Raw genomic sequence first — 24705 nt, 5'->3', positions numbered from 1 at the left:
TCCTTTTCACGGGTCGCAACTGCGGCGGAAGGGTTTGCCGTTCGGCCTCCGGGCGAGACAAAATGCTTTGGCGGGCGACGGCGGGTTGACAGATGGCCGCCGGCGATGTCGTTGCCGCGGTTACGAGGGGGGAGAGATTGACACGCTCTGGTGAACGGGGAAGTGCCGTAATGCCTTGACAGGATCTAGATTGAAGACCCGCGACGTTTGGATTGGACCCCGCTCGTCTTGCCGTAATCGACGCGATGCATCATCCTGTCCGGTGGTTCTCAACTGGTGGGTGGTGACCCAGAAGTGCGCTGCGGGACCCGTAATGGGGGTGCCACCGGGTCCTCCGGCACCCGTCGTTTGGAAGGTACCGACGCTGCCGAGCCGGGCCAGGTAGCCACTTTTGTGCGTCCCCTGTGCCGAATTTGTTTTAAAAAAAAAAAAAAAAAAAAAACCACAAGGGCGGCGTTGCGTGCGCGCTTACACGGGATTTCGGTTCAGGATCCGAGCAGCGGAAAAGGCGTACGCTGCCAACCGGGAAGACGGATGACAGTGAAGCAACGCGTCACCTTTCACGTCTCGTAATATCGTCGCCAGGATGCTCCGCGGGCGGCCGTGTACGCCCACGCCGGTGTCTTCAAAGCAAACGCTCGCCGATTTTGACGTTCCCCGTAAATGGCAGCCTGGTTCCGTCGCTCCGGATTGCGCACCCTATTGTGGCTTTGCGGCGCCTTGCGGCTTGGACGTAAGGTGTTGTGTTTGCCAGTTCTGAGCATTAGATAGGTGCCGAGATGGCCCAGGGAGGGTGTGTGACTCACCCTGGCTTATACGCGGAGGTGTCGGCGCGGCTGTCATCTTCACTCGTTGTGTCAGCTCCCTCGGGCGGCCGCCGATGCTCCTATCGCATAACTCTCGGCCTCGGCGCGCCACCTTTGTCGCCGCTTGCCCCCCGCGACACGTACGCAGGGGCCGGTGGCCGTTCGGCTTTTTCTGCCTACGCGGTGTGTTTTACAGTTGAGTCTCGGCTATTCGCGGAGGGACGGCGGCTGTGCTTTGCCCCCAATAGCGGTTCTGCCTTCAAAATATTTCTAAACTCTTTGACGTTATGAGCTGTCGCCCAGTCCTTTTTTTCTTTTTTCTTTCGCTTTGTGTCTCGAGCCCAAATTGTTCCGCTACGCCCCCACTTGGAGGGAAAAAAAGTGGAGCAATTAGCTCCTCCGCTGCCAGGCGTTTTCAAAGCAGCGTTCCCCACGCTGCCGGCCAAATCAGAGCATCGTGACTGATCTTTGAAGACCTGCAGAAAATGTCTTCTTCTGTGACGACACGAGCACCAAACCTGCCAAAACAAAGCAAAGATTCTTCTCTTTCACTATGAAACGAGTTTTGTCGCTATGCTTTTACACTAACTTTAACAATCACTAGGAAAGCAAGGGTTGGTTTCACCAAAACGATAGTTTCTCGTAAAATGCGGCGAAAACGAGTTTTTGGTGCGAAGGAAGGTGAGGCGTAAGAGTGACTGTGTTTTGCTTCTTTGATATCAGAAAGTGTAAATCCAAAGTGAGAGTGAGAAACGTCTTTTGGTCGCAAAATATCATTTCACGACGTACTTTGATAGCCGGGAGTGACGGCTCGAGTTGGCTTTCTTACGTGGTCATGGTGACCTTCTGCTAGCTACCGCATCGCATCTGTTGTATACCACAGATATACAAAGTCTGTACAAGTGTGAAGAGTCCAAGCTTCCAGTATCCAACTTCCATTTGTCATTCTCATAGTCAATGGCAAGTTGAAGTTCACGCGATGATCCTCCTCAACTGAAATGCTGCGCTGAGCTGAAATCCAAAGCGATTCAATGCTGCCATCTTTAGGAACACGATTTTCATTACAGTAGTTTATAAACCTGAATTTTACAAACAAGCTTGGGTGAGACCCTGCTTGTCTTGAGACCCACGTGTAACCGTTCGGATAAAAACTGGATTCCAGTCGAGGAACGTAAACGTCCATGGCACTAAGCGTGTCCATATAGGCGACTAGAAGCATTTTTTTAAGTGGTTGCATCAAATCCACTCCCCCCCCCCACCCCTCCCCCCCCCCCCCACTATTCGCTGTAGGGCTTGGTTCACTATAGCGGGCATCCAAGGACGAGGGTTTTCCGAGTCCAAAGTAACACATCCGCCACCGCCCCCCCTTGGAGGAGTTGATAAGAGGCCCGGGTGCTAACGTGGTTTCGCCGCTGGATGACACAGCCAATTAAGCAGCCGCCGCGCAGCACTCGCGGCAAACAGCGGCGCCCTCCCAGGACTCAATTAGCGCCCTGTTTTGTCGGCAGAGGAGAGGATTCCTTCCACCGGAGGACCGGCGATCCTTGAGGGGGCGCCGGTTTTTGCCAACTAAAGTCGCAGGCGTCTACGGTTTGGATAACGTAAGGGGTTCTCGGTGTCGTCGCACCGAGCCGTTCTTGATCACTCGGGGCAAGACCGTCTGCTCAAGCGAGCGAATTCGCTCTCCAGACCCGCCGGGCGGGCTGTTCGATTACCGTTTACACGCCGCATCATTTTCGCTGGTTTCCCCGGGACGACTTTACACGTTACCATAATGGCCTCAGTGACAGGCAGGCGCTCGAAATAAGGATCTCATTCCGTGCTGTAAAATCTACTTCCGGACCACATTTGTTTGATGAAGGCCTGAGGCGGGACCGGGACGGATGGTGGGGGGTGACTCTGGTCATGTTCTTCTTTTTGTCATTGTGGATTGTGGATCATAGCCACCTAGCACAAACCGTCTAGGTCCAGTTAAACCCGACCCGGTCATCGCTGGGAGAGTAAACAATGGATTTGAGGAATGGAAATGGAACCAAAAGGTTTTGGTTTTCACGGCCTTCAGCACAGACCTGGAAAATGAGAGCGCCCGTGTCGCCAAGACTATGTACAGTACAAATGTTGAGTGCGACTTGTTGCTACCAGGAAACGCCCCCTCCAATCTCCTCCCACCCTGCACCAGGTGTTCACGGAGTACCCTCAACGCGGCCGACAACAAGCAGAAACAGAACCCGAGGCTGAGGTTGCAAGCAAAAACCTCATCCTACACCCGAAATTTAACACCTAAGACCGTAATCCTCAACTCGGGACTCTAACCATTACCGTAAATGCTAATCCAAACCCCCTGAACTACCTAAAAGTGAACCCCAAATGCCGATCCCTAATTGACCCACAGTATCCCAGAACCTAACTCCATCCTTACCACCTAAATCCAACCCTAAACCCAAAACCCAAGAGTCTGCTTCTGAAAGCAACCCCTATTCCCCTACTCCTAATGGATTCTGAAAGTCTAACCCTCAAAACCTGGTAATAGCGGAACCGATCATGGCTGCACCCTCCGGAATCTTCTAGCAAATTATGTTTAGTTGTACCTCTCTGAGCATAATCTTCATCCTCCAAAACCCCCCCACCCCAAATCCTGAATGCAGTCCTTAAGACACAGAAACCCGCAGAACTGAGGGCAGTATTTCTAATAACAAACCAGATCATCTCCACGTTTGTCTCGAGCGCAAATTAGCGAGCCTTAATTTCCTAACAAGTCCTGAACACTCGTGAGACCCTCAGAAGCGTGAATGGCAGAACCCAAAATAAAAGAGCTGATATTAGCCCAACAAAAAATAGACCCGCCGCGGCAAGTCATCCGCGCATTTTGTTCTTTTTGCCGGGCATAATCTTCGTCCTTAACGTAGCGCAAAACCCTGAACACCGTATTCAAGTGACAAAGGCCCCGAAAACTGATGACAGCACAAATGATAATAACGGAACCAATAATAGCGCAAGTGATAACGACGCCAGAACTGAGAAAAACTCCGCTGCGCCGAATCGTCGTCAGCGTCGTCTTTAAGCGGGAAAGCTTCTCCGACAAGCTGGCGGCGAAGTCGGCCGCCTCGGGCGCAGACGGGAAGCGTCGCCGCGGAGAGGCGCCAGTAAACGTAAAAATCAAAATTCAAAACAAAACAAAACGGAACGACTCGGAGGCTCGGCTCGTCAAACTCAAAGCCGGGGCGAGCCGCCCGCATTTGCATGTTCTAACGAGGCCGCCGTTCGGGGTTAGCCGCTCGCGCTAATGACGCGTTTAGCTCCTAATAAATCACGCCGGGCCCCACGAAGTCCGTGTGTACATTTTTAGAACGCGCGCGTGCTTGCGTTTCTTTTTTGGATCTGTGGATTTGCTCGCTCGCAGATAAAATCCGTGAAATCGGCACCGGCCGCAACTGTGCCAGGAACGTACCCGAGCCTCGGGTTGAACACACGACGGTCACGTGACTCGCTGAAATGTCAGCGAGCGTGAAAAACTTCCCAAATTATTAACAACCTTAAACGATATCCGTAACGTCTGGAAAATAACGCGCACATATTTTCCCAGAATATTTTTCAAAAAGTTAATAGAGCTAAGTTATATTTCGCTACGGATGAAAAATAAAAAAATCACATCACGTCGTTGTCTAATGCCAGGCAGGATCGATCCACGTTCAAGTCCCGACACGCCGGCGTTTGCGACTGTACAAGGAAGGCACGGCTTTTCTTGATTCCTTTTTATTTCAAATTAATTTATGTATGACGCTGTAGCCGAGCATCCCCAAAAGTACCAGTGGCGGAACATAATTTGAAGCCGAGATATCAACGACCGAGGAAGGAAAAGCAAAAAGCGGGAGCCGCAGGCGTTCCGTGGCAACGAGCCTTGGAGGAGGAGGAGGTCGGTTCCGGCTCATCGTTTCCACTCGCCGTCGGCGTTCCCGACGAAGTCTCCTTCCTCCCGTTTGTCCCGCTCCGCCTCCATCTCTTACCCCGTCGTCCATCTCCGTCCCACCTTTTCCTTTCTCCCGTCACGGGCCTTGAACGGCGTGACAAACGGCGGCGGACCTTCCCGTCCTCCCCGCCGGGCGTGGTTGTCGGGATAAACAACAGCGACGACGTGAATACGCGGAACCGGTGGGATGTTTTGTCGGAATAATGGGCTGCAATATGTCATTAATAGCACGCGCAGGTGTGAGATTCAATTTTCGTGGACAATGAACGTGGGCTGCGTACGCTTCCCTGGGGAACGCCACACACAAATTGCGTCAGGCTTGGCTTTGACGGGGTACGTGGCATGTCAAAAAAAAAAAAAAAAAATGTTCATTGCAAAATGTTTTTACTTGATGAAATAATTGGCTGATTGACTTTGTTGTACGTTCAGATTATAATCATAAATCATAAAGATGCAGAATTAAAATGAGTTTCGGTGCATAATCAGTTGAGTGGTTGCCAGGAAGCTTGCTTGAAAGCGTGTTGGACTGATTTTGATGTGGTTGACGTGCAGATGCGGCGATGAAATGGTGGATTCTAAACGTGGGCCTCAAACATCACCCTGAGGAACTCCACTTCTAAATGCATCGGGCGTGTCCGCGTTTTGATGTTTCGGCAATCTGCGCATGTGATGAGATCGGTCCAATTTTTTGCACGTGGACCAAAGTATCGGCAAATATTTGGAAAGTGAAGAAAATTGACGCGGGCCTCCAACGGTTTTGTAGCTACGGAGGAGTTTTTTGTCATCCTGAGGGTTTTCCACACCGAAGTAACGTAAGCGCGCCTCCGTACGGACGAGGAACGGAAAATGAAACGTCAGGTTCAATAATGAACAGGATTGACTGTATTTGGTCCCGGCGTTCCCGTGCGGCCGCTTTTTTGCCTACCTGTGAGTCATCCGGAGTTCTGGTCCACTTCGGTCTCCTCGTACGTCACTCGCGGCTTTTAGGAGCCGCCGGCTGTCCTCCTCGCAAAAATATTCCCTCTTGGGTTGGCGCGCACAAGCCGTCGCTTCAAAGTTGGCGTGTTTTTTTTTTGGGGGGGGGGGGGGGACGGAAGAGCGCCAGCTTGTGTTTCACGCCGTACCGGGAGGGGTGGGAGTCTGGGGGGGGGATTTGGGGGCCTTCCGGTACGCGAGGAGGCGTCAATCTCGTGATTATTCCAGACTAGCTTCGCCCGTTCGTGTCATTCGTAACGCGGATGACTTGAAATCCACTTGGCGGAACTCGCGCCGTGACTGAAGAGACGCGGCCCGCCTGACGTTTTGGGGCCGGATAGGTCGACTCTGGAAATCGTCGCGGGAAGTCTGCCGTTTTGCTGGGGAGCGGCCATTTTGGGTCGTTTTAACGAAGCCGCTTTCGAACAGTAGCGTAAAATTTGCCGAGCGGTTTTAACAAGACGGATGCTAATTTGGCTCCAAACGCCGTTGTTGTTGTAGCCGAGTACGAAGGTGGTTGTTCCGTATCAAGGTCCAGAAAGGGGCGGGGCGGCGCAGGTGTTCCACCGTCAGCGTGGTCGGTTTTGGAGCACAGTTGAAGACAACGGCCATTTATTATCCACGATGTTGTCGTCGAGCTTGTGACGCCGGACCGAACGGAGCTGCGATAGCGTCGATCTCACGGGCCCGCGGGAGTTCTCTTTCGGATTCGGCTACCCGACGCGATGTCGTTTTGTGGCCGGCGATCCCGTCGGACAACGGCGGTTCGAACGGTCGCCGAGAGGCCGTAGGCCGTAGTCCTCCGCATCGACGGACGGCCGTTCCACGTACCGATCGGTCGCTCCGGACGCTCATTTTGGGTGGGTGGCCCCAAATGGAATTTTCTGTAAATTGTTTTTGAAATGTCAGCCCACATAACGACGACGTGAAATTTGGAGTAGGACCAACAACCCCCAAAAAAAAAAGTCTCAAGAATCCTGACATGACTTAAGCGATACGGGAAGTCTTCCATTTCGGTTCCCGGTGGCCATTTTGGGTCAGTAGCATGCGAGACTGCCCCAAAAGCTGCTTTGGCTCCGCAACCTGAAATCTGGTCCGGGGTCTTTCAGGGTCTTTTGAACGTAGAACCGGATGCACACCCACGACTTAAAAGATGCAGGAAGTCTTCCCTTTCGGGTCGGTAGCGGGTGAGTATTTCAAAATGTGGCCCCGAAAGCCGCTTTCAATCCGCAACATGAAATTTGTCGGGCTTGTTGTTTTACCCCCCACCCAAAAAACTGTTTTTTTTTCTTTTCATTTTTGTTGTTCTTCTTAACTCGGTTTCTGTGCGTTGTCTCTCTCCCTTTGCGTTTGGTTTTTGGAGCAGGCGGACCCCCACGACCGAGATATCGCAATCCGTCCGTTCTTGGAGCACTGCGAGAACACCCACATGACCATCTGGCTGGGCATCGTCTACGCCTACAAGGGCCTGCTGATGGTGCGCCGACGCCGTTCTGTCCCTCCCGTGGGGCGACCCGGTCTCACCGTCTCCCCCCTGTCACCCCGCCCAGTTGTTCGGCTGCTTCCTGGCCTGGGAGACCCGCAACGTCAGCATCCCGGCCCTCAACGACAGCAAATACATCGGCATGAGCGTCTACAACGTGGGCATCATGTGCATCATCGGCGCCGCCGTCTCCTTCCTGACCCGGGACCAGCCCAACGTCCAGTTCTGCATCGTGGCGCTGGTGATCATCTTTTGCAGCACCATCACCCTCTGCCTGGTCTTCGTTCCCAAGGTACCGAGACGGCGAAAGTGCACGCGTTACGTACTTAAATCGCTAACGGTCCGCCGCCTCCCAGTTTATCACCATGAGGACCAACCCGGACGCCGCCACGCAGAACCGCAGGCTCAAGTTCACGCAGAACCAGAAGAAGGAGGACTCCAAGACCTCCACCTCGGTCACCAGCGTCAACCAGGCCAACACGTCCAGACTGGACGGCCTTCAGACCGACAACCACCGCCTCCGCATGAGGATCACCGAGGTGCTCGCCCGGGATCGCGGGAAGGTTTTGAAAATGTCAAATCGGGTCTCGGGGTCGGGCGTTTTGGTTTGACGCGGACCCCGTCGGTCCAATTCATCCCAAATTTGAAGCCCGTCTACCGGACGACAAACGGGGCCAAACGTCAAAATCGTTTGCTGCCGCCGCCGCCGCCGACGAGGTCCGATCTGGTTTTTCTTTTGCGGTTTTTCGCCCACAAAGTTGGACAAGGAGCTGGAGGAGGTGACCATGCAGCTGCAGGACACGCCGGAGAAGACTCCCTACATCAAGCAGAACCACTACCCGGACGCCAACAACATCCTCAGCATACGCAACTTCACCGACGGCAAAGGTCAAGAAAAAAAATCATCTTCTGTCCTCTCAAGTTGAAAGTTTTGCGCGCATCCTTGATGACGTTTATAAATAGAAGCGCTTTTAACGCGCAACGGCAAGCTTGGCCTTTCTTTTTTTGGAGCCTTTCAAATAGTTGAAGGTCCGACGTCCCAAACGGGGGTCGGTGAGCCGGGTGGGGCGGTGCCGGCAAAACTGGGACGGCGGCAAAGTACGCCTCCCGCGACGTTTCGAGTCTGATGATGTTTTGTGGGGGTTGGGGGGGACTAACTCTTAATTTTTCTGCACAATTTTCTTCTAAATAGCTGAAAAGTCAGGTGTCAATGAAAAGAAATTCATATTACAAGCATAAAATGAAAAATACATTTCAAATTTGATTATACATTCATAATTTCTCACCCCCAATTTACTTGTACAGAATCGGGTCAAAATTGGACTTTTCTAAATGTGTCATTTTTGCGCGCAGACGCCGAGCGGAACCTGCTGAAGAACCACCTGGAGCAGAAGCCTCAGGCCCACTGGGGCTCCACGGATCCTTCCAGAATAACGTCGGGCCCCCTGGAGGACATCAACTCTCCCGAACAGTAAGCAGCACCCCCCCCCCCCCCCCCAACCCCCCAACCCCCCAGTACTCCTCGCGCGCTAGCAAAGGCCACCTCGGCGGCGGGCAACGGGATAGCCGGCGACGTTAGCGTAATTCGCCGGGACGTCGCGAGCGCCGCCGAAACGCTGGATGTGAATGTCGTCTACTAATAAGGCGGCGCCGCAAATTTGACCCCCCCCCCACGAGTAAAACGTCCCGAACGCCGCCGCTTTTTTCCGAGAGACGAGCTACGACCGCTGCCAAAGTCTCTCGGGATATTTTTGTGGAGAAAAAAAAAAATACTGTGGGGGGGGTTGCTGATTTATAAGAAATAGTATTAAAAATTTGGAATGTCCGTTTAAAAAAAAAAAATCAGATGAAACATATTGTAAGAAGTGTGTGGGGGGGGTTATTTAGGCAGGTGTAAGCCGACTCCTTTTCAACACGAGTTTGAATGTGTTTGATCCAAATTGTACACAGCTATGGGGGTGTGCGCACTTTTGCAACCCCATTACATTTCGCAGTTTTTCAACTGAGCTCTACAGAAAAGAGCTCGCATGAATATTGGATGGACATCGGACTGCATTTGACTCCGTTTTTGCCGTAACGCCGTGTCGTTTGTGTTTTCTGTTTTCTCTTTGTTTTTGTCGCGGTCGCGCTTACGGCAGCTATGGGGGTGTGCGCACTTTTGCAACCCCATTACATTTCACAGTTTTTCAACTGAGCTCTACAGAAAAGAGCTCGCATGAATATTGGATGGACATCGGACTGCATTTGACTCCGTTTTTGCCGTAACGCCGTGTCGTTTGTGTTTGCTCTTTGTTTTTTGTTTTTGTCGCGGTCGCGCTTACGGCAGCTATGGGGGTGTGCGCACTTTTGCAACCCCATTACATTTCGCAGTTTTTCAACTGAGCTCTACAGAAAAGAGCTCGCATGAATATTGGATGGACATCGGACTGCATTTGACTCCGTTTTTGCCGTAACGCCGTGTCGTTTGTGTTTTCTCTCTTTGTTTTTGTCGCGGTCGCGCTTACGGCAACTATGGGGGTGTGCGCACTTTTGCAACCCCATTACATTTCGCAGTTTTTCAACTGAGCTCTACAGAAAAGAGCTCGCATGAATATTGGATGGACATCGGACTGCATTTGACTCCGTTTTTGCCGTAACGCCGTGTCGTTTGTGTTTTCTCTTTGTTTTTGTCGCGGTCGCGCTTACGGCAGCTATGGGGGTGTGCGCACTTTTGCAACCCCATTACATTTCGCAGTTTTTCAACTGAGCTCTACAGAAAAGAGCTCGCATGAATATTGGATGGACATCGGACTGCATTTGACTCCGTTTTTGCCGTAACGCCGTGTCGTTTGTGTTTTCTCTTTGTTTTTGTCGCGGTTCGCGCTTACGGCAGCTATGGGGGTGTGCGCACTTTTGCAACCCCATTACATTTCACAGTTTTTCAACTGAGCTCTACAGAAAAGAGCTCGCATGAATATTGGATGGACATCGGACTGCATTTGACTCCGTTTTTGCCGTAACGCCGTGTCGTTTGTGTTGCTCTTTGTTTTTGTTTTTGTCGCGGTCGCGCTTACGGCAGCTATGGGGGTGTGCGCACTTTTGCAACCCCATTACATTTCGCAGTTTTTCAACTGAGCTCTACAGAAAAGAGCTCGCATGAATATTGGATGGACATCGGACTGCATTTGACTCCGTTTTTGCCGTAACGCCGTGTCGTTTGTGTTTTCTCTTTGTTTTTGTCGCGGTCGCGCTTACGGCAACTATGGGGGTGTGCGCACTTTTGCAACCCCATTACATTTCGCAGTTTTTCAACTGAGCTCTACAGAAAAGAGCTCGCATGAATATTGGATGGACATCGGACTGCATTTGACTCCGTTTTTGCCGTAACGCCGTGTCGTTTGTGTTTTCTCTTTGTTTTTGTCGCGGTTGCGCTTACGGCAGCTATGGGGGTGTGCGCACTTTTGCAACCCCATTACATTTCGCAGTTTTTCAACTGAGCTCTACAGAAAATAGCTCGCATGAATATTGGATGGACATCGGACTGCCTTTGACTCCGTTTTTGCCGTAACGCCGTGTCGTTTGTGTTTTCTCTTTGTTTCTGTCGCGGTTGCGCTTACGGCAGCATCCAGCGCCGCCTGTCGCTGCAGCTCCCCATCCTGCACCACGCCTACCTGCCGTCCATAGGCGGCGTGGACGCCAGCTGCGCCAGCCCCAGCGACAGCCCCGGGTCCAGCCCGCGCCACAGACACGTGCCGCCCTCGTACCGGGTCATGGTGTCGGGCCTGTGAGCCGCGTCGACCGCCGCGCGACACCCGCACGCACACATGCACACACGTACAGTACACACGACTGTCTTTTTTGTGTGTTGTCTTTTTCTACAGCAAAAATGACTGATTTGCATCCACACGGAGGAGATTGACGCTCTTTTTGTGCCTCCCCGCGGAACTCGCCGGACTTGGCCGTTAGCGAAGCCGCTGAATGCGCCACGCCGGCGGCCGCGGCGTAGCCTTAGGGATCCGCCGTCTCTCGCTCCGCAGCGTGTTTATCATTTGCGACTTTGTAAATAAATCAGCGTTTCGGGGGCACGCCGCCGACGTCGACGGCTGGCTTTGGGCGTCCAGAAAGCGACCGTGTGCTCAACGTGCTAACTGTCGGCGCTCCGGTTCTCAAACTCACAAAGTGCAAAGTCAGTTCGGTTGAAGAAGTCGTGACCAATTTATGATTTCATATTTAATTGATCGTGAGTCGGTTCGATGATGCACCTTTTGGTGGGTTACAAAATCAAACTCATATCACAACAATGTCGAAAAATTCGGTTTCCGGATTTTGACGCTAACTCATCGCGCGCAGTCTAAAAAAATTGGGCAGACTCGCAAATTTATTGGAACGAACGCGTCCTTCGAAATGTTATTTTGTAAACAGCGAAGCGTCGTGAATCCATAATTTGTTGTTATATTCCATGAGATGAAATGGGGCAAAAAAAATCGTTCAAATGGAAATAATATCGAACAAGGCCCAAAAAGTTTGAGCGCCGCGGTCGTGAGGCCTTCAGGGCCCGTGGGAATTTTCACCGCGTACTCCCCGTCGTCGCTTTGTTGTTTTTTTCACCATGGGTGTCTTGGTTTTTAGATTTTCATTTTTCGCGCGCGCCCCCGACTTCCTCTCGCGAGCCGGAACTGGACTCAAGTCGGGACTCGGGCAGGATAACAAAACCCGAGCGGGCGTCTCGGACGTGTACCCGGACGGTTCCGGTTTTGGGTTTGTGGTCGCTCGCTCGCTCGTTGGGGTGTTTTTTTTCCTCCAGATGGCATCAAATCAAATCCTCGAGCAAACAAAAAGCGCTTTTGGCACTCGGAGGAACGGCAAACGATTCATTTTCATCACTGATTTTTTATTTTTTTTTTTTAATTGAATTGTGAAAAAAAAAATGACAATTTTTTTTTTTTCTTGAATTCAAAGCTGAATTTCAATCGGTCGGTCGGTCGATTCATTTGTAGTCTCGGTTTTAAAATCAAAGCAAAGTATGAGAAGGCGTGCTGGGGAGGAAATATGAAATCATACAAGTTAAAAAAAAAATTATATTTTTGATTAGACGCAGGAAAAAAAACGTGAAGACAAATCTCAATTTAACACGTCGAGACATTTTCTTCAATTGCCCTCATAATTTTTTTTTGGATGATTGAAAATGTCAATTCTTGCACTACTCCAACTTTTTATCTTCAAAAATGAGAGAGAAAAAAGTTTGAAAATATGAAAGTGGGTTTTAAAAGATTCACTTCATAAAATTGTATTTTTATGAAGTTAAATACAGTAAATCAGATTTCCATGAATATTTCTACAGAATATTAGGAGATTAAAATTGAAATTTTAAAGGAATTTTTTTGTAAAAAAAAAAAACAAAACAAAACAATAATTCCGCTTCCCCCAAACTTTGGTTTCAAAATCAGCTTTTAAACTAAATAAAATGTGGCTATTTTTAACCATATTAACACTTGTGTAAATATTGAAGTATTTGGAGAAATAATATTCGGACTTGCAATAAAAATATCTTTTTTGTAGGGTGGCTACAAATTTAATGAGTGATTTTCAAACCATCAAAATGAGTAATGTTTATCTATGATAACTTTTTGGGTTGAACAGAATAATTTTATTGTGTTATTCTGATCTGATTTCAACAGTCCACATTTAACAAAAGGAAAATAAAATGTAAGAAATAATTTAGGAATATTCCGATTTTTTTTTTTTCTCCCAAAATATATAAATTTAAAAAAAATTGGGGCAATAATCTTTTTTTCCTCCAATTGACTAAACTTATTGCGCTCTCAAAAATTCCCCTGAAAAAAAAAAATCATATTATTCATATTATATCAATTTTCCTTTCCTTTCTCATCATGGCCTCGATACTCCGCAGTCACCAAACTCCAAAAGCGGCCTCAAAAGTTATTTTTGCGATACTGACTGTGCTTGACTTCATAACAATCACATTATGATTACGCTAATTACTATTATTATTCATAAATCACGAAGCAAACCGCGAGCAAAACTTGAGTTTGGCCGCTCGAGAGGGGCAATAACTTGTTTTCTGTTACCAGAAAGCGTCAACTGCAGTACGTATAGAGAGATTTATTTATAAATATATCAAATATATGAAAAGATGTTTACGTAAAAGATCTTTTGAGTAACATTTTTACATTCCTTTCACAAAATATGCCACCGGGATACTTTGGAAGTTTTTTTTTTGGGTGTGGTGGGAGGGGCGGGGGGTGGGGGGGGGCGGGAACCTTTATTTACAGTATCTGTAACAATGTCATGTAGAGATGAGGTATAAATATGGAACTGTTGTATAAAAATAAGTATCACATGTCGGAACACTTTTGAATGTTACATTTTTTTTTTGGGGGGGGGGGGGGCAGGTGATTGTGGGCGGGATTTCAAAGCGACATTCTTCTTCTTCTTCTTCTTCTTTTCGTTGTCGTTGTCTGAACGTTCTGGACAGCAGTTTACGTTTCACATCGTCGTCCAATAAAGTCAGGCTGAAAGTCGACGACAGAGTCCGGTCCTTTATTGTCGTGTGGCGTGAAAAATATGATGCTTTCAAAAATAATATTTTGCATCCCTGACCCTGTGTTTAAAAAAACTCTTAATTTGAAATGATTTACCTTCATTTAAAATCCTCACTAGTTATGAAGGAGTCCTTTTTGTGAAACCCAGAACCCAGAACCACGATCCCCACCCCCTTGATGGGACTCCACAGAATCCAGCAATAAAAAAATTCTTTATTGGTCATCATAAATTAAAAAAAAGCAACGTTGACTCCTCGCCGTGATCTGCGCACGAAGTCGACGGACGGCTAAAGCGCCTCCGTGTTGACGTCGAAGATTTTGACGGCGTGGTCGGCGCCGGCGCTGGCCAGCTGCAGCCAGGCGTCGTCGTCGTCGTCCGGGCCGCCGGCCCGGCCCGGGCGGGGCCGCCAGCGCAGCCGCTTGACGGCGCGGGTGTGACTTTGGCTGCCGGACGGAGGCGGTCAAGGCGAAACGCGTCCGACTGGGGGGAAGAAAACATTTTTTCGCGGACGCGAGTCCGACGGAAGGATACGACGCGTCCGTTTCTCCGTATCGGATCCAGTCTCGCCCCGCGGCCGGATCTGCGTCGGGCCTCCACCCGAACAAAACCACGCGGCCGCGCTCGAGTCCCACGGCCAGCAGGTAACTGCGGATCGAGACCCAGAGATCTTTCCAAAAAAATATGTGTATAATGTACACAATAAATGTACTTGAATAAAATAAATCCCTTCTCAGGTTGGGAAATGTGCAGTGATGTCACGCACCACTAGAGGGAGTCAGCGAGCCAGTCTAGGTGCGAATGCTACAACTTTAACGACGACCGCCCCACATCCATTTCAAGATAGTTGACCAATCAATTAAAAAATATTTAAACATAATCGACGATTTAGCGAATGAAATTTTAGTATTTCTCATTGCATGCCTTTTGTCCGAAGCGAGCCGAGGGCAGAACGCCACGGCCGTCGCGGGATCGCCCGCGTCCAAGATGGAGGAGCGCGGCTTCGCCTCGGCGTCCTCGGACGCGACCGGTCCCCACACGATCACCTGCGAAAAACAAAACGCGGCGCGTTACTGCCGCGATGTGCCGCCGGAGGGGGGGGGGCGGAGTCACCTTCTTGTCGCGGCTGCCCGTCGCAAAGTACGTGCCGTCGGGGCTCCAGTCACATGACCAGATGATGCGGCCGTGCGCCGACGTCTCCTTCGTGGTGCGCGCGGACAACGCGTACTCGGGCTCTGCGCGGGCATGACGACAAACGTGGAGGTGAGTAAGGTCCGTTATCAACGGTCCAAGTTTTTTTTTTTTTTTTAAGATATAATCGGCAAAAAGAAAATGTGCGGGGGACAAAAAAACTGTATCGGTGACTCCAGCATGGGAGTAGTACAACTCGAAGCATCAGTAGTAGTGGTGGTATTATAATTACTAAAGGCCTTATGAGAACAAGTTGGAAATAAGAGTACTATGAGAAAAAGAAGTACGAGTACGGGAAGTAGTACACAAAGTAGATAGCAGTACTACAAGAAAAACTCATTGTAATCCTATAATAGCGTAACAAGTTTCAGTAGGACAAAGTATTTGCAGTAATCATAGGCGCGCGGTACCTGGTTCAGACCGTCGGCGGCGCCAGAGGGACCAGGTGCGGTCCCTGGAGACGAGCAAGAGCGCGGCGGCGTCGGGCGAGAACGCCATCTGCGTGACGGTGAGCGTGTGGCACGCCAGCGTCTGCAGGGGGCGCCACGTGGCGGCGCTCCACAGCAGCACCGACGCGTGCTCCGCCTTGGACGCCTGCCGCAGACGACGCCGTTAGGGCCCCGCGCCGAGAAAAAAAACATTTTTCTGCTGCGCCGTTTTAACAAAAAAAAAAAAAACAAACAACGGGACTGCATTTTATGAAATCAAAATACAACAGATGTTATTCTATGACGTAGTGTATGTATTGCATGTTGGGGTGTGCGCACTTATGCAACCACCTCATCTCACTTGTTTCCTTTTACCCCCCCGAGCCGCAACAGTGGCTTTTGAACGGGGGTGTGCAGACTTTTTCTCGGCGGTACCGCCGCCTTACCTTGCACGCCGACGCCACCAGCGTCCCGCCGCGGTCCGACGCCAGGCAGAACATTTCGAACCCGTGGCCGTACCTGCCGGGCGGGAAGAAAAACGTTTTGTCACGCGGCGAATGACGCGCATCACCTTAGCGCAGTAAAAAAAAAAAAATAATTTTTTAAATTAAATTAATGGCGGGAAGCGACGCGTTCAGCTGCTTTTACATGCCCAAGGAAGAAAAATAATATTTTGTTGTTCGTTCATAATTCCCCCCCCCCCCCCCCACACACACACACACACACACAGATTGCGAGTCCAATCGGCTGGCGTTTGCCGCACGCAAAAAAAAAAAAAGGTAAAAAATATTAAAATAAAAAAAAGCATATGCAAAGCATAACGTCATTTGGCTGGACAGGAAACATAAATTTCTTATTCATAAATTGCCAATATTCACACAAAATTGATGGGCGGCACAACTGCCATGTATTTATTTATAAACCCCAAAATTTGGAAAAACATTATTATTTATTTATTTAATCAGTCGGAGTTGCGATGGGGGGGGGGGGGTGTCACGTGACCTCCGACCTTTAGCGTTTTGCAACTTTTCTTGGGATCAGCAAAATTACTCACAGTTTTTGGACCTCGGGCCAGAGAGTGTTCTGCAGCAGGTGATCCTCGGGCGGAGGTTCTGGAAGCCGCACGTGCAAAATATCAGATTCATAAATCATAATAACGTTAAACTCATTAGTGAGGGTGGTTGTAAACCGAAGCAGCAGTGGACGGAGTATAAATGAGGCGTACCGGTCAGGTTGACGGCTCGGAAGTAGGACTCGCGGTATGGGTCCGAGGCGCCGTTGCCGAGCTCCTCGTCTTCGGACGGGTCGGCGCCGCCAGGACCGGACTTGAGGCTCCCTTGGAAGACGGCCTTGTTGGACAAGCCCAGCGCGGGCGCGCTGGCGCCGACGGGGAGCTGGTCCGAGTCCTGCCGAGCACAACGCGGATGAGTCCCGGTCCGCCGGAGGCCCGGGCGGGACGGGATCCTCACCGCGGACGCCAGCAGCCGCTCTTTGGACGTCGCCGAGATGTTGGCCAAGTTCTCCAGGAAGTTGCGCGGCGCCCGGAAGACGCGCAGGACCTTCTCGTCGGCGCCCGACACGAAGCGGAAGCGGCCCAGCGGGGCCAGGCAGCGCACGTCGTAGCCGTGGATCTGCGGCCGCGAGATCTCGTGCCAGCTGGGTCGCGACGGAGTCCTCCACGGCGCCCAGAGCCGGGCCGTCTGGTCCGCGCTCACGCTGAGCACGAACTCGCCCTCGGGGTCCCAGCTCAGGTCCCGGACCTCGTCGAAGTGGCCCGACGGCGCGGCGGCGGGCCTCCACTCGCCCTGGCGGATTTTGACGGATTTTGAGTTCGGCCCGGGGCGGAAAATTCTTGCGACTTCGCCGGTTCCGTTCGACACCGACCGAGCCGGCGTCCTTGCGCCACAGGTGGAGCGCGCCGTGGAAGGCGTGAGCCAGGATGGAGGAAGCGTCCGGACTCATCTGGCAGCCCAGGAAGCCCAGCGTGTTGCCGCCCACCTCGCCGACACGGACCTGGTTATTAGAAATGGAAAGAATCGTGAAATATGACATGAAAAATGCCTCATGACCCTTTTGCATTCAAGAACGGATTCATGTATTTGTTGCAAGTTTTTTGGGAGATTAATAAAATTAATAATACGTATCATTGAAATTACAAAATTTAACAATCGATAGGACATCGTGATTACACGAAATAAAATGGCGCGTATTCATTTGTGTTTTTATGTACCCCATTTAGCACGACGCTAACCTAGCTAGCCTCGTCGCACTTGAAACGAAACGCAATTACGCGCCACGGCCCGCAGGGGGCGCGGGGTCACGCCGCGGTCAGCAGAGGTGGTTATTAGCGCCGCGCTAGCGTGCCTCGCCGGCACCGACCCAAAGCGTCTCAGTCTCAAATCCGCTAGCGAGGTGTGTGGGGGTGAGGATGGGGGGGGGGGGGGGGCGCGAGGCCTTTTATGAGCGCTCCCTCGTAAAAGAGACAAAATGCTAATTCCGGTTCAATTCGCCGGCGCCCCTTTGATGCGCGTCGGAGCGCGAGGTGCAGCTCGCCGTGTAGACGGAGCGCCCGTCGGTTCAAAGGCTTTGGCTCTCCTTTCAGGGGACCGAGTCTCAGAGATGTAAAAAAAATATATATTCATATATATATATATATGTAAGAGGAGGCATACAGATGATTTCCACCTTCCCACCTGACTGAACTTCAAACACCCACATAATAATTTTTGCCACCTTTGTGCGTCGCTTCGGGTTCTAATCGCCCTGCTCGGTTCCTTTGAAACTGAAGGCGTGCGAGTGCGATTGGTCGGGAGGGCGCCGGCGCCGTCCAATCGGCTCCCTTGATGATGTCACAACGCCGAAGTGTTGAGCATTCAGAGCAGGAGCGCTTGATCTGTTTTGCGCGTTCGCGGCGAACCGCTACTTTTTTATGAAACTGAACGTGCACAAATGCGATTGGTCGTCCGATCGGGTCCTTTGTTGACGTGACAACCGTTTCGCGCTTAGCTCGGGTGAGTTGAAATAACGTAATGTGCACGGCGCGACCAGCTGACCCACCCGTGTCGCGCTTTGTTATTGTCAATTCGAACGGAAATTATATATTTCTTAAATAATTTTATTATAGGTAAGTATTTAAACTACACATGTATTTCTACTATGCAGTTTATTATCAGGGGGAAAAAAAGTTTTAAAAAGCCAAATTTTCTAGGCTTGGAACGCATTACTTCTTTTTCCAGTCATTGTAATGGGAAACATCGATTTGGTTTATGAACAAATCACTTCTCGAACCATTTTCTGGAACGGATTGCGGTCGAGAACTGAGTCATCACTGTATTGAATTCAAGAAGAGACTTGCGGGTGTCGAAAAAAGCGTCACGGTGCAGCGAAAAGGAGACTGTGGAGTCGTGTGCGGAGTTCGTGCGAGGGTGCAAAACCCAAATCATGTTTAAAAACAAGAAACAATGCAGATGGGCGGGAAAGCGCTTTGTTGCCCGAGCTCATGTTAAATTTAGCCCCCGTGACGGCACAGCGGCAGATGGCGGGAGGGGAAAGAAAAGAGGAAGAGACGATGAGAGAGTGGAAAGGAAGGAGGAAGACGGAGAGAGCGTGACCGACACGAAGAAGAGAGAGGACGCTTAGGGGCGGAGCAAAAGCTCTTAAAAGCAGCGCTAGCTAGCTGAGCTTGTTTGTTTTCTGCAGCCGAGTGACTCCTAGCTTAGCTTAGCCAGCTAGCGGCGTGGTGGCGCGCGTCCACCGGCACACGCTCACCTGCTCCGTCCACACTCCGGAGGCCTGGTCGGGGGTCCACAGAATCATGGTCTTGTCCATGGAGGCCGAGAGCAGTCCGAGGCGCTGCTGCCGCTCGCCGCCTGCGGGGGGCGACAAACACCGCGGACTTCACTTGCGGAATCGGGAGCGGGTACGCCGCTGAAAACCAAATAAATGAAGCTCCTCTCCTCGCATCGACGATGTCGTTTTCTTACCCTCGTAAGCGGGCGGCTGCCAGTGGACGCCGTAGACCCAGTTCTCGTGCCCCGTCAGAACCGTTTCCAGAGCCACCGCAAACGCTGAAGACGCCAAAACACACAAAACTATAAAACGAGGCCCGAGGCCGGCGGGGCGGCCGGCCGGCGTCGCTCGCCTCCGTCCTCGTCTTCCTCCTCCGCTCGGAAGACATCCTCTTTCATTTTGATGACGGCGCCGTCCCGCTCGCCCTCGGCCCGGGCGCCGCTCCCGGACCTGGCGCCGAGCCGCCACACTCGGATGAGACAGTCCTGCGAGCAGCTGGCCAGCAGCAGATCGCCACCTGCGCCAAGAGTGCGGCGAGTAGCGCAAGCGCTAGTGATTGCAGCCGCGTCATAGGGGCTAATCGAGTAATATTCACATGCGTATTCATATTTTGTGGGTCATATTTTGCAGGAGAGGGGAGGGGCAAACTATTAAAAAAAAAAAAAAAAAAGGGGTGTGCATGTGTGTGTGAGGAAAAAATGTGCACAATTTTGCTCAAAATATGCTAGTACGTTGAAAGCTTCATTTAAAAAAAAAAAAAGTCCAAAATTATAAACATGAAACTTCTCAAAATTTAATGTCTTTTGATGTGTTTAAAAGCGTAACAGTGAGTCAAACTACCACAAGGTGGCGCTTCGCACGAGTTGGGAAATGTGTGTGTTGTGTGGGACGGGCACATGACCGGGGAGAGCCAATCGCAAGCGTCGGCTTTTCAAAGCGGAAGTCACATGAAAAAAAATAAATAAAATTGTTTTTCTCTATGGAAATATTTAAAACTGTAATTTAATAACATAACTATATCCATTATGTAATTACATGTCGTTACTCCCCAGCGCCGTTGATGAGGAAAAAAGGGCACTAATAATAAAATCACTAATGTTTGTTGTCTTCGTGCATGAACACTGGCTAGTATTATTCATATTCATATTTTGTGTGATATTTTGTAGGGAAGGGGTGAACATTAAAAAAAATGTGTGTGGGAGGAAAAATGCGCACAATTTTGGACAAAATTGCTAATACCCTAATTATTGCTAAACCCTCTTTAAAAAAAATGCACAAAATTATAAAAATGAAACTTTTCAAAATTTAATGTCTTTTGATGTGTTTAAAAGCGGAACCGTGAGTCAAACTACCACAAGGTGGCGCTTCGCAGGCGTTGGGAAATATATGTCGCGTTTGAAACTCAGGCGGGACGGCACAGGACCGGGGAGAGCCAATCGCAAGCGTCGGCTTTTGAAAGAGGAAGTCATATGAAAAAAAAAAAAAACATTTTTTTACATCTGTATTTCTAAATGTAACAAACTGTCATTATAGAAATATTTAAAAAGCAACTGTAATTTAATTGCATAACTACATCCATTGGGGCGAATCAAAAGCTCTTAAAGCAGCGCTAGCTAGCTTAGCTTGTTTGTTTTCTGCAGCCGAGCGCCTCCTAGCTTAGCTAATAGCTAATGTCGTTACAATGTAATTACATGTCGTTACTCCCCAACGCCGTTGATGAGGACGAAAGAGCACTAGTAATAGAATCACTAGTGTCTGTAGTTGTCGTCGTAGTGCGTGTACACCGGCTAGTAGTACGCCTTGCTCGCACGCGTGACGCAGCGGCCACGGGGCAACCGTGACGAACGGAAAAAAAGCTTGGCGGTTTGTCGATTAAAGTTAACGCCGTTTGTTTGTTTGTTTGGACGCACGCTAAAACGGACGCTAGCCTCGGCACATTTCGGCGGCAAACCCGTTCCGTCTCGTCTTCGCGTAACGTCGACTTATTTTCCGGCGCGTCGAAACTCACCCAGCGACGTCCAGGCGACTCCGCGGACCCAGTCTTCGTGCCCCTGCAGCGCCGTCACCCTCCGCAGCTTCTGCGGGGGAAACTTTTCCCGCGTCAAAACTTTTCGACGGGTTCATTAGCACGGCGTGAGCTCACCTTCTCCCGGGACCGCGCGTACAGGTGCACCCGAGAGTCGTCGCCCCCGCAGGCCAGAACGGGAACTGCGAAGGGAGACAGACGCTGCGTACGCGCGACAAGTGGATGAAATAATGAGCGCGGCTAGCAGCCGGCGTACCTTCGGTGCCCGGCAGCAGCGCCAAGGAGACGTCCATCATGAATCCGCCGCCAAACGTGAGCGTGTGGAGGCACTCGGCTGCAGAAAATAAACAAAAAACGGGATTACGTGTGTGTGTGTGTGTGTGTATATATATGCGACGCCGTGATTTCAGATTCGACTTCGTGATGTTACCCTTTCCGTCGTCACCGCAGAGCCACAGCCGGACGCTGGAATCCGCCGCCGCGGAGGCCGCCAGGATGCCCGCGCCGGCGTAGATGGCGTCCACGGCGCACACCGAACCCGTGTGGCCTTTGCACTCCGCCGACTGGACAAACTGCGCCGAGATGAGTGTTTAAAAAAAAAAAAAAAAAGGGAACAATAATATACATTATCGTGTTCCCTTTGCGGAAGGTTACCTCGCCACTCCGAGCGGCCCAGACCAGGAGACGGCTGTCGGAGCCTCCTGAGACCAGGTGGGTCTCGGGACCTGTTGTTTGAAACAAAAGAACGTCGGATGAAAAGGGGACACACATACACTTCCATTTTCGACACCGGTTATCCTGGTCGGGGGTCTTGGGGTGCTGGACCCGAACCCGGCTGATTTTGGACTAAAGGCGGACTACGCCCGGCACTGGTCGCCAGTCAGTCACAGGGGACATTTAGACTGCTGAGTGGGAGTTGAACCCACGCTGCCTGCACCAAAGTCAGGTGAGTGGACCGCTACACCATCAGTGACCGACACAATCATATCTACATAAAGATTTTCAATCTTTCGTATTGATCTGGGGTGTGTAGACTTTTCATATCCAATGCATATAAACTAGTCATTACATTATTATTGATTGTCCTGTACAGTTTCAAGATTTTTTTAAAAAAAATTGTGTAAAAAAAAAAAAAAAAAATGGCTACGGCGTGGTAACCGACAATAACAAGGCAACATCGCCCCCTGCTGGGACGTTTGCGAAATCACCCCATGGAGTGACGGCTACAGAGCAGCATCAGACTGACCACAATCTTCCTTGTGGACCCACTGAACTGCGTTTACTCGTCCCGTGTGTCCATTCAGCATTGTCAGAACTCGTCTTTCCTGCCAAAGAAAGTCCCCAAAAAGTGAGTTTTTACCCTCGGCGACTGTTCGTGAATTGTTGAAATTGTTCGCCAAAAAAAAAGAAAAACGACTTCATTCCCTACCTCGGGGTCGTACAGGGCTACGGAGTCACACGTCCCGAAGGCGAGCGTCCCCCCGCGGCCCCACGACACCACGTTGGGCGTCCTGTTGGCCGAACAGGCGACATGGCAAGTTTCGAACCGGAGCGCCGCCATCTTGCCGGCGGCAGGGAGTGGGGGCGTCACGCTTAAATGCGGTCGGGGGTGAAACTCGAGCCGCCTCGCAAAGGTTCCGCCTTAAACATCATCATCATCAGCAGCAGCAGCAATCATCTTCATCATGTTCGTCATCATAATGGGGCGATACAAAAATAATCGATGAATTTTACAAATGTTAGTATCAGTAATCGTCATCGAGTGCGCTTTGATCATATGGCCGCCAGGTGGCAGCGTATTCAGGCTTTTGCAAGTCTCCCGGATTTATTGATAAGCTTCAGCAATGCAATGCGATGAGATTTGATGCATTCGTTCTGGTTTTTCTCTGCGCCGAGCAAAGAAAACAAAGCGTTTGGTTCGACTGCGGTCTCGGCGCAAGCGAAATCCGCTAAGCCCACTTTTGACAAAACGCCGCTGACGTGACAGTCACTGTGTCAACTTCCACGCGAGTGCGACGGCAGGCCGGCGGAAGTGCCCCCCCCCCCCCCAAGTCGCTGGCGGGGGCGACCGTTCCATTGACGTTCAATGATTTCCACGCGACAGGTCAAAGGCCGCAACAATACAAACCCAGTAGCTGTGTTGTTTATTCGGACCGTAAATGTATTTAAAACCCTACCGAGGCAATATTCTTATTCATTTTCAAGACTCTGAGGGTAAAACAACTTGTAGGCTCCCCCCCCCCCCCCACACACACACAGAAATTTTCAATTGATTATATGCCACACCCCAAACAAATCCATCCATCTATTTTCTTAGCTGCTTATCCTCACGAAAGTCGCGGAGAGTGCTGGAGCCTATCCCAGCTGATCCACCGTGCCCCCCCCCCCCTCAAAAGAAATAAAAAATTTTATTACAAATGTCCAGGCATGGATCCTATTGCAAAGGCCAAATTATTGTTGTGTTTTTTTTTATTAGATTCACTGCCCCACCCCCAGAAAAAAAAAACAAGGAATAAATCCAACTCCTTTGCTGTTTGATGTAACTAAAATTAAAAAACAAAAATCATTTTCATCTGTTTCTCTGCCCAAACAACTCAAAAATATGATGGTGTCTTCATAAGCGTTTTAATAATTCCGTGATCGAATCGAAAAATTCAGGATTAAAGCGTTTTTGTCACACTTCCGTGGAGTTTGTGCTGCTCCTTCTGGCCACCTGGGGGCAGTATAATGGAGCTGGAGATGGGCTTCGCTCCTCAATAGGCTGCAGTAACATTAGTCGTTCTTCGCAGAGGATAAAGAACATATGGCTGCGTGTGTAGCTACATTATCCGTCTACGTGGCCATGCAGTGTTGCCGTTTAAATATCTGTTGCTGAAATTACTACGACCCCAACCCGCAAAGATGCGATTCAATCGCCCGTCTATGGCATTTCCTATTTCCCCGTTAGCACTGAGCTAACATGCGTGGTTGCTTAGTACACAAACGAAATGTTTCGCCGTAAAACTTCAAGCGGCAACGGCACAAAACACATTTTTACGAAGAATTATTTGCGAGGCGGCGCGGTGGCTCAGCTGGTCAGGTCCCGGGTTCGATCCCAGCATCCCATCCCTTTCCTCCGGGCACTCCGCTCCCCCCCCCCCCACCACCACCACATCCCAAAAACATGCAACATTAATCGGACACTCTAATTTGCCCATAGGTGTGATTATGAGTGCGACTGTTTGTCTCGATGTGCCCTGCGATTGCCTGGCGACCAGTTCAGGGTGTGCCCCGCCTCCTGCCCCGTTAACAGCTGGGATAGGCTCCGGCACTCCCTGCGACCCTTGTGAGGATGAGCAGCTAAGAAAATGGATGTATGATGAATTACGCACGACCTGGCAAACTGCCGCTGAGTCGATGTGAGTCGACTGTTTTGATTCGAAGGGCTCGCCGATACTCTTCGACGTCGGGCCCGCGTAACGTCGGCCAATCGATGCTTTTGCGCGGCGACCAATCCGGGG

The 24705-nt window shown here is 50.4% G+C and overlaps 3 protein-coding genes across 9 annotated transcripts in view; 1 reads left to right on the top strand and 2 right to left on the bottom strand.

Moving 5' to 3' along the window:
- The window catches only part of gabbr2 (gamma-aminobutyric acid (GABA) B receptor, 2), an 84536-nt gene extending 71087 nt beyond the window's left edge, over positions 1–13449 (top strand). For 3 of the 6 annotated variants that reach the window (XM_061821868.1, XM_061821877.1, XM_061821863.1), the window contains 6 exons: positions 7115–7225; positions 7299–7523; positions 7588–7770; positions 7990–8119; positions 8585–8702; positions 10833–13447. In XM_061821868.1, coding sequence (XP_061677852.1) covers positions 7115–7225; positions 7299–7523; positions 7588–7770; positions 7990–8119; positions 8585–8702; positions 10833–10998 — 933 coding nt within the window. In that variant the 3' untranslated portion in view covers positions 10999–13447. Of the gene's footprint in view, positions 1–7114; positions 7226–7298; positions 7524–7587; positions 7771–7989; positions 8120–8584; positions 8703–10832 lie in introns of all 6 variants that reach the window. The other 3 variants (XM_061821854.1, XM_061821844.1, XM_061821834.1) reach the window with 2 other exon arrangements.
- ndrg1a (N-myc downstream regulated 1a) overlaps positions 1–24705 on the bottom strand; it is a 148851-nt gene that overhangs the window by 62141 nt on the left and 62005 nt on the right. The window lies entirely within an intron of this gene.
- elp2 (elongator acetyltransferase complex subunit 2) lies at positions 13967–23255 on the bottom strand. Of its 2 annotated transcripts, none has more exons than XM_061821944.1 (20): positions 22635–23255; positions 22452–22530; positions 21860–21930; positions 21636–21777; positions 21462–21539; positions 21323–21387; positions 21188–21257; positions 19532–19696; positions 19374–19457; positions 19159–19259; positions 17275–17403; positions 16860–17195; positions 16616–16796; positions 16445–16502; positions 15837–15909; positions 15373–15556; positions 14885–15006; positions 14696–14817; positions 14306–14441; positions 13967–14217 (listed from the first exon to the last, which is right to left on the bottom strand). In XM_061821944.1, exons 1-20 carry the CDS (start codon positions 22764–22766, stop codon positions 13987–13989), a joined length of 2559 nt encoding a protein of 852 aa, XP_061677928.1. In that variant the 5' UTR covers positions 22767–23255; the 3' UTR covers positions 13967–13986. The 2 variants fall into 2 exon arrangements, with proteins under 2 accessions (XP_061677928.1, XP_061677937.1); XM_061821953.1 differs by having other exon boundaries at positions 14306–14419; positions 22635–23252.

Source organism: Syngnathoides biaculeatus, chromosome 1 (assembly GCF_019802595.1).
Source record: "Syngnathoides biaculeatus isolate LvHL_M chromosome 1, ASM1980259v1, whole genome shotgun sequence".
Taxonomy (NCBI): Eukaryota; Metazoa; Chordata; class Actinopteri; order Syngnathiformes; family Syngnathidae; genus Syngnathoides; species Syngnathoides biaculeatus.
This window is presented reverse-complemented; position numbering and strand designations above follow the sequence as displayed.

What these genes read in the sequence shown, in the direction of transcription:
- elp2 (XM_061821944.1), bottom strand. Translation starts at nt 22,766, where the DNA reads ATGGCGGCGCTCCGGTTCGAAACTTGCCATGTCGCCTGTTCGGCCAAC. An exon ending in GGCGCAAGGACGCCGGCTCG is followed by an intron (nt 17,196 to 17,274) that starts GTCGGTGTCGAA and finishes AAAATCCGCCAG; the next exon opens with GGCGAGTGGAGGCCCGCCGC. An exon ending in TACGGAGAAACGGACGCGTC is followed by an intron (nt 14,218 to 14,305) that starts GTATCCTTCCGT and finishes TCCGTCCGGCAG; the next exon opens with CCAAAGTCACACCCGCGCCG.